We start from the raw sequence: 16800 nt of genomic DNA on the forward strand, positions 1-16800 counted from the left end.
TGAGACATTCATTTGAATAAACATTTTGTTATCTTTTCCAACATCTTAGCAATATACCAAAACAAATATGATTGGCATATAACTAGAAGATAGCTGTGACTTTTGTTATTAAAATCAATAAGCATGAAGGGGCACCTGGGTGGTTCAGTCTATTAAGTGCCCGACTCTCAGTTTCCCCTCAAGTCATGATCTCATGGGTCATGAGATCAACCCCCAACTGGGGCTCCACACTCAGTAGGGAGACTGCTTGAGATTCTATCCCCCTTTCCCTCCTAAAATAAATAAATCTTTAAAGAAAGAAAAACAACCAATAAGCATGAAGATCACTGTCATTTTATAAACTCCTAGTGAGAGTTTTTCATCAGGTCAACCAGAAAGTTTTCATTAAATCACTTTTTCCAAAAGAAAGTCATACTAAGAATAAGACTTATTCCTGATGTTGAAAAGCTGCCGTTCTGAGCTGGGGAAGCATATGGTGGCTTCACCTCAAGAGTACGGAAGCCCTGGTGGCAGGGAAATAACGTTGTTCACAGAAGGCAGGCACCACGAAACCCAAGCTGGAAGACTCAGGGGTAAAAGAAACAGCACTGACCACAACCGCACACTGCCAAACACTGACTGAAAATGAATTTATTAAGGTCCAATTAGTATGTTTTTAATTTCAAATCATCCAGAATATATGCACATGAAAGTCCAAGTTCATTTCATCACTTCCAACATAACATGCTCTGTATTTTGTATAAAGAATGTGCAAACACCTTTCTGCTGACTGGTTCCCCCTGTTCTTCTCACGGTGGGCGCCTTACAAGTCTGCCCTCTGCTCAAATGCTGACCGTGCTGACTTCCTCCCTCCTAGACAAAGTGATTCTTCCGGACATCCTTCTCTTAAACGTACTCCCGACTTTCCCACACCTGCTTCATGACTGTGACTTTTACCAGTTACTTTTGCGAACAAACTGATGCAATAACTAGTTCATCTGGACCATTCATTGAGCAGCTATCACCTACCACGGTGATTCCTAAAGAACAGTCAGTATCCAGTCCCATACCAACGCACTCAACCCATTTGCTATAGGAGAGTCCCAAGCCATTTACTACGAAGATCCTTTATTCACTTAGCATGCTTGATGTCTTCCTGTGACCTTCACTTCTACATATGGGTGTGGCCACCAAGAGCTGGACATTGGCTCCTCAAACGAAATTTGGCATTGCTAGATATATTCATTAGGGTGTCATGGTTATTTGTGACAACTGTTTCTAGTTCATCTCGTGATATAAAAAAGTCACTCTCAACTAAAGTGACCACTGCATTTCCTTTGTAAAAAGGCAATTTAACTGGCTTTCCTCTCAACTGCCACCCATGTGGCGCAAAGCAGGAAATCCCTTTTTATAAAAGGTAAGAGCATAAAAAGACATTTCACATTAAAAAAAAAAAATCCTTCATGGGAATATGTCCTAAGTAAATAATCAATTACACGGACAAAGTTGTATGTACACAAAATTTTTGCAACATAGTTTATAGTAGCGAAAATTAGAAATGACCTAAGGAGTCAACAGTGTGGGAACGGTTAAATAAATGGAGTTGCATCCATTAAATGGAATATTATATAGCCAGTAAAATTGTTTTTGTAAAATTTTTAATGCCGTAGGAAAATGTGGCAACTCTGAAGTGGAAGGAAAAAAAAAACTGGTTATAAAATCGTTTACGTATGATCCCAATTATATAAAAAGTTATATAATATACATAGAGGCATACACGAGGGAAAAGCTGTTAATGGTGGTTACTTCTGGGTTGTGATATTACCAGTAATTATTTTTTTCTGTTTTACACATTTCTGTATTTTTCAAGTTTTCTACAATGACTATGTATTATTTTATAATACAGAAAAACACAGGCTATTAAAACATTCCTCTGATGTACTGATAATTAGAATGTACTTTGATATTATAAATATGTGGGAACAATATTACTGTGCTTCGACTTCTAGAACTTTTTTTTTTAGAGTACATTTTCTTTTGGTAATAAACCTACATTCCCTGTTTTACATGTGTTATGACACTTAGATAAGAAGGTAATATTAGAATTAGAGCATTGTTTCATAACCTAAACAAATAACTGGCTTTGACATCTAGGTTCTTCTAGGTCCTAGAAGATTTAAAATCAATACTCTTTAATCTTTTTAAGTAAGGCATACTGCATACATACATTACATGCATGCTTTCTAAAAAATCATTCTAATTTACAGTTTCCCTACAGAAGGAAAAAAATGGAATTATGATAGTTCAAAAACCACCTATAGTCTTATCCATCGCAAGCATGCTGATAAGTATACACGTTTATTAAATGAAATGTATCCTTCTGGAATAAAAAAAGGGAAGCCTGTATGTAGATGAAGTTGTGGATTCAATTAGTCAGAATTTATTCTGACTTGCACCAAACCACACCAAATCGTCGGAAGTCTAGTTAGTGTAGTCTAAATGGGCACTCCCGAGTCTGTTTATGAATTCCATTGCAAGATCTCCACTTTCTACTTTTCAAAAGGAATGGGGAGCTGGATGAGGGTTGTCCCGTAAGCTAATTTTCCGCATATCTCAAGTCTTGCTGGGTCTAGGAACGAATACTGCCATTGGTTAGTGTTTAAGTACAAGAGTTTATTTTTCCTCACTCTCTCTCACACCCCACCTGACCCTGGCCCTGGGGGAGGGGGAGCTGTTCATCCCTCCATCCGTGATGGCTGGCTCCTCATCCTGGTTGCCTTTCTAAACCACAGAGTGGTCATTGCTGTGAACTCCCGCCAAGATGGTGTGGTTGAGGGAGGAAGCCGAGCGGTCAGAGCCTTCCGTGGGGCCGCTGGTGCTGTCGCTGCGCTGGCAACAGAGGATCTGTCTGAAGGTGGCACTCATCTCCTTGTCGCGGTAGGAGTAGATGATGGGGTTCATGGCGGAGTTGAACTCGGCCAGCAGAAGGAAAAATTTCTCATAGGCCAGGACATCACACTGTGGACAGCACACATCGAGAAGTAACAAGACCAATCCAGGAGTCCAACAGATGATAAAGGCACCTATAAAGGGCAGGGATTGAGAAGATTTTTATTTTTCTTATTTCTTATTTATAATATATTAATTTATAATAAAATTATTTATTATTATTTATTATTAAAAATTTTTTAAGATATTTATTTATTTTACAGAAAGAGAGTGCCCCTCGAGAAGATTTTTAAAAGGGAGAATATTTTATATATACATATATACATATATATATATATATATATATATATATATATATATATAAAATTACAAAGCAAAGCAACTTGGTTCAATATAAAAACACTGAGATTTGGGGCACCTAGGTGGCTCAGCCTCAGGTCGTGATCCCAGGATCCTGGGATTGAGTCCCACATCAGGGCTCCCTGCTCAGAGGGGAGCCTCCTTCTCCCTCTCCCTCTGCTCCCCCCGACTTGTGTTCCCTCTCTTGCCATCTCTCTGTCAAATAAATAAATAAAATCAGTAAGTAAATAAAATTAAAAGAAATACTGAGATTCAAAGCCACCAGACCATCATCTGAAATGAAATGCTCTTTTGCTGGGGGAAAAAAAAAAAAAAAACCTGAAGAAAATTTTAATGTTAAAATGATTTAATAGTATCTCATTGATCTAGATGAGATCTGGATCATTTTGAGTACTTATGATACTCATATTGAGTATTTATGAGACGATGATAATGATTACTTCAAGCAAAACACTGAGTTCCCTAAGCAATTGAGACATGACGGACTGCACAGGAGATGCGCACCTCAACAGTTATGATGGTAGGGTTTTGAGCAGTATGACACTGTTTTGGGACAAAAGGTAAGCCTGTGACCAATGTCCTTTAATGTTTAGTTTAAGGCATAATTTCTGAGTTCAAGTTGAATGGACTCAAATCCTTGCTTTGCTGTTTAAAAAACTGGGTGAATTTGGACAATAATTTTCTTACCTCAGTTTTCTGATGTGGAAAATAGAAACAATCGTATTTGCCTCATCAGGTTTGTTGTAAGGCGTAAATGACGGCTAAGAAAATAATTCGTTAAGTATATATTTTAGCAGTAACAACAATAATACTGTTATTACCTGCTCAGTATCATGGGCCCATTTGGAAATAGAAATTTCCAACAATAAGATGGATATTTATTTTTTATTCAGCAATCACTTAAAAGGTACTGTTCTGCACGCTTTAAAAATACTAATTCATTTCATCTGTACACCACCGTATGAGAGAGAAACCATTACCCCATCACGCGGATGATGGAGTTGAGAAAATACTAGGTGATATTCCTGCTTCCTGAACTTAACAAAATTAAATGTTTACACCAAACTTCATGCTTTAGATGTTTTACTAATTTAGATCCACTCTCTCTTCTTCCCAGCTATTCCGAATTAGGATTTTACTAGAACCGTCGAAAGAAGGGAAATATAGACTATATTCTTAATTTCAGCTGATTTTGTTCCTCAAATCACTAATCTGGCTCGCAGGGGAAATGGAAGTTGTGAAACAGCACCAAAACCAACCGCTGTGTTACCCTGGGATCTGAGGGGGCTCCTCAGCCAAGAGGACATGGGTCAACAGAACCAGTGGGCCCCATTACAACCCATTACAGATCACCCTGCATGGGTAATCAGGCTCCATAGCGAGCAGACAGGGAACAGGGAGGACCCCCGAAATGCATCTGAATCTTCAGATGGAAATGACAGCAGCCTACGTGGATCCAGGCTGGGACTGGGGTCGTGGATCCCGACCAGCCTCAAGGAGTGAGTTTTGTAAAATGTAAACACAAGAGATTTAGTCTCCAAACAGCTCAGTTTTGAATGCAAGCTTTCTTTCTTGAACCGATTCAGCAGGGAAATGAAAATAAAGGAGAGAAGTACCCCCATAAAGCTCTTTGTTCGAAAACACAAATGTGTCTTGGTTTTAAACTGCTGTTCACTTTGAAGACTGTCCAAGGTGCTTCATTTTCTAATAAATACAATACCTTAGACTTTCCTCAGAGAGGAAAAAAAATATTTCAAGTATCAGGAGATAATAGCCAAGGAGCTATTTGAACTTCAAGTAAAAATGTTAATAAAGCCTACATTCCAAGTCCTTGAATTTCCTTGCTCGAAAATCACTCAGAAAGCTAAACATAAAGGGAAATAAAAGGAATGCCTCTTGGGTTTCAGAAATAATGCATTATTCATTGAGAAGCCAGGAAGGGAATTATTCTCAGGGTGGAAAATGCTTGGATGGAAAATGCATGGTCCCATTATTCCATTTACTTGGAAACTAAAAACATGCAGGCCCTTCATGAATGGGAGAGCATTCTTGTAAGTTTCTTTTCCCTTTCTTTTATCAAAGCTCGAATTGAGCTCACATTCAGAACTTGATTAGATACCAGCAACATGCATCTCAACAGATTTATTTGAAATAAAATGATCTTTTTCTCCTCCCGGGCAGCAGAAGGGAACATCCTTATTCTCACAGACTTTAAGTGACAGAATTCAGATATGGTCATTTATTGCTTGTAACTTCTTCCAATTTTTAAGTTCAAAAGGAGCAAGATCTTTTCAATAAAAGCCAGAGTCTCAGAAACTAACCCATGGGTGTTACTTTCAGACCAGAAGGAAAAAAAAAAAAAAAAAAAAAAGGCAAGGAGACTTGTTAGATCAGAGACAGGAGGTGGGAAACACCAGTCTGACATAGGAGCTAATACATGTGAACACTTCACTGAGGAACTCAGACTCATGTCCCTTCTTCACCAAAAGGAACTGTTTTTAGTGCTGTGATCAGGCCCAACTACACAGTCCCAAGACTGTTTGGTTCTTCAAGACTCAAAGAGTAATTCGAGGGACTCACAGCAGAGGCCTCAGAAATCAACACCTGAAACCAATCAGGTTGGTTGACCATTTCAGTCAAGATGGACTACTGAAGGAGAAAATCTCAAGGTGCTGAGGCTTCTAAACAATAGTCAGTGGGGCTCCTGGTTCACTCACTCAGTAGACTGTGTGACTCTCGATCTTGGGGTGGTGAGTTCAAGCCCCACATCGGGTGTAGAGATTACTAAAAACTAAAATCTTTAAACAAATGAAATAGTGAGTGAATGTTATGAAATCAAGTTTGCTTAAATTAAGGATTTACCCACAAGCTTCTAAAAACAAACAAAAACTACACCCAGGCCCCTTATTAGTAATAAGCAGCCAACCATAATTCCGTTGGGTGATAGGACTTGAGAAGTGCATTATGGACCCTATCAACACCTAATCTGTAGAGACTCAAGGGCACACCAACAGTAGGTTAATAAGAGTCCAAAGGACTTCCATTTCCTCATCAGTGAAGTGGAAAGGTGATAGCTCCCTGCCTACTCCACAGCGTACGGTGAGGATCATGCTAAGAAACAACGTGTGAAAGCTCTCTAGACACTGTGTATCTATATGACTATACCACCTACACACACTGTGGGCAGCATGAGCAAAGCCTGGTGTAGCAGAACCAGAGGAGATTTCTGCCAAGGGCAGAATGAGGAAGCATGTTTTGATCTGTAGACGAGCTGGCAGCTCCAAGAAGAAACCACCTCAACTGTAAGAGATTCCAAGGCCTTGCAGTCGAGTAGAATAAGGTAAGAAGGGAGAGCGAGGGAATGCAAAGAAGCATGGGAACCCTAAATCATTCTGAAGGTTCTCATGGGTCAACTCAATACCTATACCAAGATGGCACATAAAATGATGGAGTACTTGGTGGGGACACTGCTTTATGTAGTTTGTACATTTCCAGAACATTTCCGATGGACATATTCCCACAGATCAAGGCATAAAACGTATCGTAACGTTTTAGATTTACATTTTACGTTTTACATAAAATGTAAAAAGGAATAGTATGCAACAGTAGGAAAGTAAAAGGAAGCATAAATACCTTATGGTTATTTACTATAAATTCAGAAGCAGAAGTGGCAGAAGATAAGATGTTCAAGGTCATGAAGGCTTTGGGCATCTGGTTGAGACATCCGAAATTTCTCCAGTGTGGCACACTTGTTCTCAGGACTAGTCACACATTATAATAACTCATAAAGCTTATAAGAAAGAAGGATCTTCACCTATACTCCTCCATGAGATGTTAATGTCATTGGCCCTCCTAGTCGGTGTCTCACTGAATATGGAACACTATCATAGAGTAGAAGAAGAAAATAATCTGTATAAAAATAAAGACAAAAACATTGGATGTTTTTCCAGAGGAGAAATAATGAAAGCCTGAATCAGGGCAGTGGCACTGGGGGTGAGTATGAAAGGATCAGTAAACTATTTAGGAGACGGACTGCATGAAATGGGTAAGATAAAAAGAATCTAAGTGTGATGCTTCGATTTTCCACTGGGGTGAAGGAAGAACGTTGCTACCTTTCACTGAAGGAGGAAAACACAGGAAAAAAGGTTGATGGGGGTTTTCTGAGGGAAGATGAGGAGAAGAGAGAGGATGACCGTGAGTTTACCCATCTATAGTCCGAGGCACCTGCCAGGCTTCAAATGCAGAATTTTAAGGACCTGATATGCTCATGGCAACTTGAGTTCTGGGAAACCATCTCCTAGCACGCTGAACAAGAGTGGTTACATTCTGCGCTATTTGCCTATGTCACAAGTAACACGGGGAGAGAGCTATTCAAAAAAATATCCGTGGGTTAGAATAAAATAGCTGAAAGTTGCTCTTCTTAGAACAAGCTTCATTCCTTCCTTCCACATCTGTCAAATCAATCCGTGAGAGCCCCCGTGCCCACGAAGACGGAAGGAGAGGTGCTGGACTGCAGACGTGAAAAGCAGGGAGGAAGGAGGCTGTTTTGGAACAAGGGGTCACAGCTGCAGATCAAGATCGTATTACCACACCTTCCTTCAAATCTACACAACCTCATCAGCTCAGTAATGCTTACCATCTGGTCTCACAATTAGAGTCTTTTTTTCTAGAGTGGCTTTTCCCTAACGAGTTAAACTCTGCTTACATATGGAACATCAGAACCAAAGTGAAAGAGAGAAAGTATTTGACAGAGAAGACTGCTAGGGAGGGAGCCCAAGATTTCTGATGAAGAAAAACCAGAAAACATTTCCAGTCTGGCTGGCAAATTTGTGTTTTTATAAAAACAACAACAACAACAACAACAACAACAAAAACCCCAGACATCCCACAAATCTAAAATGACTCAAGGTTAACTCAATTCCACACCAGCGGTGTGTTCAAGTCAACCTCTTCTTTGGCCTCGCTCTTCTTGTTTCTCAAAGGATCTAGGAAACGAGTCTAATCTCAGAGGCGGGTGGTGTTAGAGGCTGAAGGGGAATTTAGGTGTTCAAATACATACACTCTTTCCATTGCCACTACATTGTGTATCCCAGAATTCAGTCCAATTTCTGTAGTTGTTATGATTTCTGCTACTGAGGTACACATAAACAATTTGGCTAGCTAAGAAATCATCTAAAGTCTGTATCTTAAAAGAGGCTACATTAGATAATAGACCACGGGTTAAAAAGTTTATTCCTAGGTCTAGCAGTCAAGGGATCATTGCAGTGGAGATGTAAATGACTTTCCTAAATTAAAGTTTTTTTCTATAAGACTAACCTAGATTATTTATAAGATCCTTTTCTGAGAACACGGAGAAGATAAAAGTAATGCATTTGTACTTCTTCATGGTCATAGTAAATGCTTCATACATTTAAAGTTGCATGATTTCATTCATCGTGTGATGTACTCTTATCGTTTCCTTCACCCCTGAGAGTAACGTTTATCCTTTAAGGAAGAACATTAGCTACATGCAGATCCTCGGGGTGCCTGGCTGGCTCAGTCGGTGGACCATGCAACTCGATCTCTGGGTTGTGACTTTGAGCCCCACCAGGTATAGAGATTACATTACATTGAAAAAACAAAACAAAACAACAACAAAACCTTAAAAACAACAACACAGAGATTTCAAAGCAGAACAGAATACTCATTATGCTTTCTTTTGAATATTCCTGGATAAAAGCTTCAGCTAGTACTGTCTTTAGTAATGCAGTGTTGGCTTTCGGATACACAGGAGAATGCCACCCCCACTTCGCTTCGGCATTTGACGCTCTCTTTCACGTTGAACACTGAGTATCATACACCTACCTGCTCCGTATCCTACAAGAGACAGTAAGTCTCATCCTGCAACTGGACATTGGAAAGCACGTGCTGAAGTGGTTTGCAGGCCAGCATCCCCTCTTATAGAACACATCTGTGCTCGATGACAGCCAGGAGAAACCACTTCTCCATGGCTACAACCTCAGCCGAGTAAGCAATACCTTTTATCTGCCTGCTGCGACAGGCTCCTGACCAATTCCTCTTCCTCAATGCTTTTTCCCCAAAGCTTGCACAGAATGGCCAGAGTGATCTTTCATAAGCATAAATCAGTTTGTATTACATCACTTGCTTGCTTAAAATCCTACAAAGGTTTTCTTCTTGAAATCCTGTGATCTGGAATGCCCCATAGGACTGGCCCCTGCCAGTCTCTCCAACATCATCTCTTTCCACTCATCCCCCATTCACTAGATTCTAGTCACATGCACCAAGCTCATTTCTGTCTCAGGACCTTTGCATTTGTGGTTCCTTCACCGAGGAACACTCCTTCTGGAGATCTTCACAACTACTTACTTACTACTAAGTATCCCTTCCTCAAAAGCAATCCCTGTTATCCTAACTAAAGCTGCACACCCTCCCCACTACACTCCCGTATTTTGTCATCTTCCTATCGCTTATCTTTACCCTAAATTCTCTTACTGATTTGACATATTTATTTTCTATCTTCCTTCAGTGAGAATGTCAGCTTTGTGAAGGGAGTAACTGCGGTTTCTGTCGTGTCTGGATCTCCAGCGTCTAGAACAGTAGCGGGCATATGGTGGACATTCAATGTATCTGTCACACATCAGTCACATGTAACCACCCAACAGACACATCAAAAAGAAGGAAAATTAATGAGTAATAAAGTAACTGCATAAGGTTTAGAAAATAAACATTAGGGGCGCCTGGGTGGCTCAGTGGGTTAAGCCTCTGCCTTCGGCTCGGGTCATGATCTCAGGGTCCTGGGATCGAGCCCCGTATTGGGCTCTCTGCTCAGTGGGGAGCCTGCTTCCCCCTCCCTCTCTCTGCCTGCCTCTCTCCTTCCTGTGATCTCTGTCTGTCAAATAAATAAATAAATAAAATCTTTTTAAAAAGTTAAAAAAAAAAACATTAATGCCAACAGGATGCAAGTTCTTTAAATGGGTGCTACAACGCATTCCAAAGGGCATGAGGTGGACCCTAGAGGCAAAAGTCTCACCATATATGCCTTTGTTACTGTAACATAAGCAAATCTATTGCTAACAATCCTAGTGGACATCAGATTCTCTCCTGAGTTCTGGAGAAACGTGTTGGGTTCAGTGATGAAGGGAGACATGGCATTACCCACGTTGCTGCTATAGGAATGGTTCAGTAGAATCATGCTGCCCCATCAGATCCTGGAGTCTGCAGTGTCACTAATGCACCAGATACACCTTTGTGCTAATCCCTCAGAATTAAAAGTTCCATGTTGAGACTCTGACAGGTGGTGATTAGGTCTCATACCCACGTCCTGGCTCTCAGTGAGTGCGGAGAGAGAATATATTCTGTGCCTTGGCATACAGTGTCTTACCTTTTTTTTTTTTTTTTAATGGAATATGAAGTACACTTCAAGGGATGTCTGGGTGGCTCAGTCAGTTAAGTGGCTGCCTTTGACTCAGGTCATGATCCCAGGGTCCTGGGTTCCAGTCCCACATCTGGCTCTCTGCTCTGTGGAGAGCCTGCTTCTCCCTCTCTCTCTGCCTGCCTCTCTGCCTCCTTGTGATCTCTCCCTCTCAAATAAATGAATAAATAAATAAATAAATAATTTTAAAAAATCATTTAAAAAATAGGATATAAAGTACACTTCTAGTCACTTATCATCATAATCAGTATCCATGCATAATATTAAATATGAATATTTGCAGCACTTTTCCAAGTGTCATGCCTATATTGTTGTATTGTTTTCATATACTTATGTCTTGATAATTTATAATAGTTTGCTTACCTCAAGGAAAACTCATAATTTATGAGAGGATAAGGATAATTCTCATTAATTATATTTTTCTTCCCAGCATATTGTATCAGCTGTTTTCCTTTCAGTGACTGATGTCTAAACAATGGTACAAAGCTAATTCCTTCAATTATTACATCTTTTTTTCCCCTATAGAAAGTTTGGAAAATGCAGGAAATTACAAATAGGAAATTTTAAAAATCACTTAGAGCCCTGCAGTCTAGAGATACTTCAGTATATGATCTTGCACTTTCAAAATGCTGTTTTTTATTCTAAATGTGTGCCTTTTTTCTGATTGCATATGAAATTAACATGGAATGACTGTTGATTAGTGATGGGAAAGGGAAGTAGATCTTTTATTTTGAGGACCATTATTTTGTTATCTGATTGGTGTTTTCATGTAGTGGATGTACCCTAGCTCGGTCAATACAACATCCACTGGAACTGGTGAGGACATTAACTATAATTTATTTGAAGCTGATTTGTGTTTCCTGGAGGACTTCAGGTTCAATGTAAGATACTGCAGTACACGCAAATCCATGCAGGGACATCACGCTTCAGGGAATGTGTGTATTCACAATGCAGGAGACTTTCCCAAACAGGGGATTCCCTGGGAAATCAACTGCCATTAGATCCAGCTTTGTCCTATCCCTAAAATATCCAGTGATCCCATCTAAATGGGTAAGCAAAATGCTGTATTAGACAATCACACAGAGAGAAGTGCACTCTTCAGAAAGTTCTTATCTATGAGCAGTGAATACGAGATTGTAATAATGTTCAAATAAGACAGAAATAGCACAGCCAACTCGTTAGCTCCAAATTCTAAGGACTCAAGAGACAGCTGGTAAATGAAAGACGCAATGAGTTATATGTCCTTACACAGCCACAGCCATGCCCCACTTCCAGCTGTAGCTAATAATCTCCCAGAGTAGTATATGACCCCTGAGGTCTCTATAAGCATACAAAACAGGAAATGCTTGAATTTAATTTTAACAAAACCAATGGATATGAAACTATGTTAAAATGGATAACCATCTCTCCCCTTCCCCCCTAAACATGTTTTCTGATTTCTACCCAGCTGTGTCCTGGGGTGAACTAGCTGAGGACAAGCCTGGCTCACCAGAACGTCACCACCCACTAATAACCAAAAAACAGTGCTCCTCCAAATGCCTACACCAAAGCATTTTCTTGCAAGTGCTTACTATTCTCAAATGACAGATTGTAAAATTATAAAAATATATACAATTTATATATATGCACACACACATGATATGAATGTATATATAACACACATGTGTATGTGTGTGCATGGATATATATTTGCATGTGTGCATATATATACATACATATACATATATATGCATACACACACACACACACACACACACACACACACACAGAGTCATATATTCATACCCACATCCATCGCTGCATTTTAGGGTCTTTAAAAAAAATGAGATTTATTTTCTTTTGCACACAGTAAACTCTGAGACTCAAAAGGAAGCCACTTAACATATTCTTCACATAGAAAATAATTCACCATTTTCAGAATAGTGAAATTTCTTTTGCCTTCCAAGCCCTGTGATTGCAAATTTTTTTTAAAAAGCAAGCTTCACCCCTTATTTTAAAAATGATAAATCTTAAATCTCACTGACAATGTTGTCAACTCCAGACCAACATCAACTAACTCAGAAAGTGATACTGAACATATTGCATGACTGTGGTCCAGCTGTTACCAAGGTAATTTGAATAATATTTATTCCTTTACAAAGATAAATAAAGTCTACCCCCCAGAATCTTTCCCTAGCAAAAGTTCAACATAAACATGGAATTTATAATCAGTTTTGCAACATAAATAAGGAATTTGTAATAGGCTTTGCAATATATTTAATTTTTCCACTATGAATTAAGATTCTCCCAAAATGACGCAAGTCTGAAAAATGAATATTAAAATCTGGTTGAAAAATATTCACAGAATATAGCTGATGACAGCATCCTATGGATCTTATTCTTTACAGTTCATGAACTACTGGCGTGGGTCAGCAAGATATGTATTACTCAAGAGACAAACTTGAAGGACAAAGAAATGTAATGAAAATTCCATTTATTATTCATTTCCTTACTAACAAAACAGGGAAAATTTAACCCAAAAGCAAATTCAGCAAATTTTGTGAAATATTATTGCAACCTAAAAATGTTTATATAAAATTATATGTGTATAAATATGTATGTGTACACATACATTCTAGTAGCTAAAAGATAATGAAAAGAACAACAGAAATGGTAAATCTAATCATTCTTTTCAATACTGGCTATCCCTCCTACAGTTGTTAAATGTTCTGGATGGATATTTACAAAGCACAGATTCTTGGTAGAATAGGAAAAAGATACAGTCTGTTCTACTAGGATATGATAGTTGTATGCCTAAGAGATCTCTCATTATCAAAAATTTTGAAGTTTAAAAAGAAAGTTACAAAAGCAACCATTCAATTGGGAGGTGGGGATTTAGGCTAAAGAGTTCCAGATTTAAAATTATAAACATATTTTTCTACATGAACTTCAATTATTTTAACTACAAGTTCCGAGCAAAATATTGATTGCTCAAAACTAACAAAACAAGATTAAATATCACAAGGCAAATTCTAAGACATAAATCCTGAACAAAAGCCTATCAGTTCTAAAGCCTTCAAAATAAACTGCAACAGTATCCCTTCTGGGAATCTGTCATACAGATATACTTACACACGATACAATTGCGCTTGTGCAAGGAATTCTTTGCAGCATTATTATTTAGTTCCAGTATGGTTAACATACAGTGTTATATTAGTTTCAGGTGTACAATATAGCGATTCAGCAATTCTATATATTACTCAGTGCTCATCATGGTAAGTGTCTTCTTAATCCCCATCACCCAACCTCCCACCTTCTTCCCCTCTGGTAACCATCAGTTTGTTCTCTATAGTTAAGACTATTTCTTGGTTTGTCTTTGTTTTTGCTTTTTTGTTTTTTTCCTTTGTTCATTTGTTTCTTAATTCCACCCGTGGGAGAAATCTTACTGTATTTGTCTTTTCCTGACTTATTTCACTTGGCATTACACCCTCTAGTTCCATCCATGGTTGTTACCAATGGCAAGATTTCATTCTCTTTCATGGCTGAGTAACATTCCACCATATGTATACATACCACATTTTCCTCATCCATTCATCAACCGATGGCATTTGGGCTGCTTCCAAAATTTGGCTATTGTAAATGTTATTGCAATAAACATAACGTGCATATATCTTTTCCAATTCTTTGGGTAAATACCCAGTAGTGAAACTACTGGATTATATGGTGATTGTATTTTTAATTTTTTGAGGAACCTCCTTACTGTTTACTGCAGTGGTTGCACCAGTTTGCACTCCCACGAACAGTCCACAGGGGTTTCTTTTTCTCCACAACCTCACCAACTCTTGTTTCTCAGCATCATTTATTTTTAAAAATAGGAAATAGTGTAGGTAATCACAACTAGAGAAGAGAAACAAATTACACTGTATTCATAAAGTAGAATCCTAGTTGACTGGTTATTAAGATACTCCATCCTGATACCAAATGATCTCCAAGATACACTGTTCAGTGAAAAAAAAAAGATAAAGAAAAATATGTACAATATGCTGTCAATTATGCTTTGACAGCAACAAAAAAGCATGTGCGAATACAAACAGAAAGCAGATGTCCTATGATTAGCCCCAACTGAAGCTATCAATATATTTTAAAAATGTTTAGAACATGAAATTATAAAAATGACACTTCAACGTTCTATTTGAACTTAAAATACCAATTTGTTTTCTCATTTGCCAATCCTTTCATATCGAGCCAAGGCCCTCTATGTGAATATGGGTCTGCTAATTGGAGTTCTGCCTCATCTTTCATGCAAAGCCACACCAATAAAGCATCACATATTACTTCCAAGTTGGCTCCTTCAAAGTGGAGTCAGAACTTTAAAATTCAGTTTGAGTACAAAAATCTTGCAAATTTTTTTCTCCAAACTTAGAGTTGTTCTCATCAGCAAATCTATAATAATTTCTTTTTGCAACTTGTTTTCATTAAATATTAATAAAATATTCACCTTCATTTTCCCAGAATCATCTTGTACTCATTTTCACTCGATATTGTAATATTTAATTAGTTACGCTATTTTATAATAAACTGGCATAAAGAGCTTTAGGAGCAAAAACCAATTGATTCTTGGTAATAGTCAGGAGCTGAATTACTTGGCTTTAAAAAAATATTATATGTCAGGTACTCTCCTAGGTACTGGGGATACCACGTGAATCAAAAAGAAAGAAATCTCTCCTCTCACTGAGTTTAGGTTCCAGAAGGGATGTAAAAGACCACAAAATAAAGAAAATCCCTCTTAGAGGGGGACAGCGTTTGGAGACTGGGAGAGCAGGTGTGGAAGCAAGGAGACCAGTTGAAGGCTCTTGTAGAAATCCAGACAAGAGACAATGACGGCTTTGAACTTGGGAAGGTGATCACAGATGGATGCTGATGGTCAAACTTATCTAATTTGAGAATAGAATGGATGTTTGAGAGAGAAAGAGAGACAGAGAGAGGAGTCAGAAAGCCTGCAAGCAACCAAAATAAAGGATTTAGCGCCAAGGAGTTCTGATAAGAGTTCAATGTGTCTTGAGAACGAAAGCCTGACTGGAGTGGATTCAAGAGTGAATGGAGAAATTGGATTCTGCAAGAACAGACAATGCTTTGACGCAGTTTTGCTGTGGCTAAGAGAAAAAGGACTGCTGGCATTAATTGTTATGTTTTAGGAAGTTTTTGTTAACAACCATGTTGGTTAAGATAACATTAATAGGTCCACCCTCTGTGCATGTGTGTGTATATACATATGTGCTTACCCACCTCCCACATATATATAAGCTCATATATATACAGAGTGTTTTTAGAATGCTACATCAAATATTGATTATTGTCAAGTACATGTAAATGGTATGCTTTAAAAATATGGTTATATGTCAATTATCCTTCAATAAAGGGGAAAGGGGAGGAAGATGGGAGGGAGGAAGGAGGAAAAGTGATTGAGATGAAGAAGCAGATTGACCAAGATAAACACTGACCATCCTTAGTCTCTTTCCCATCCGCTGGCAGGAAGCCCATGTCCGGCTGCTCAGAACCACACAGTCACCTTGTGCGCCGGCTTTGAGCTGGGAGGCCCCCGGCTGTCCAGCACGGTCTGTGGCTCGGTGGTTGAGTCTTCTGATCCAGGAATGAAATGTGAGCCAGCACGTCTGAATTCACAGCTAAAACTCCTCAGTGTTACATAGGATGTTCTTATCTTAAAAAGAATGGCTAGCAGACTGGGAAAGACTTAAAACCCTATTAATGATGGGATGAGTCACCATGTAGGCACGCCCATATACTGTTGACAGAAAAGTCACTGCACCATCTTTTTGAAGGGCCATTTGGCAATGTCTAAATTTAAAATGTCCTCTTCTAGCTACCAAGTCCAACGTGCATCATCCAGAAATACTTGAAGCAGCACATAAAATTTGTGAATACGGAATGTTCAGTGAAGCAATACTTGTGATGGTAGAAAATCATCAATTTAAACATCCACCAATATTATAAATCAGCGGGGTAGTCAACAGCGGGCACACGGACAGACATTTCTCCACGTAGGTCTTTATCCACAAAGGAAGATTTGCAAACTACACATC

General features: G+C 38.7%; 1 protein-coding gene across 2 annotated transcripts in view; it reads right to left on the reverse strand.

Annotated features, from left to right (window-relative positions):
• Positions 1-605: 605 nt before the first annotated feature.
• The window catches only part of LPAR1 (lysophosphatidic acid receptor 1), a 135572-nt gene continuing 119377 nt past the window's right edge, over positions 606-16800 (reverse strand). For both annotated transcript variants that reach the window (XM_047700531.1, XM_047700530.1), the window contains one exon: positions 606-3062. In XM_047700531.1, the coding sequence (XP_047556487.1) occupies positions 2761-3062 (302 nt within the window). In that variant the 3' untranslated portion in view covers positions 606-2760. The remainder of the gene's footprint in view (positions 3063-16800) is intronic.

Source organism: Lutra lutra, chromosome 13, assembly GCF_902655055.1.
Source record: "Lutra lutra chromosome 13, mLutLut1.2, whole genome shotgun sequence".
NCBI lineage: Eukaryota > Metazoa > Chordata > Mammalia > Carnivora > Mustelidae > Lutra > Lutra lutra.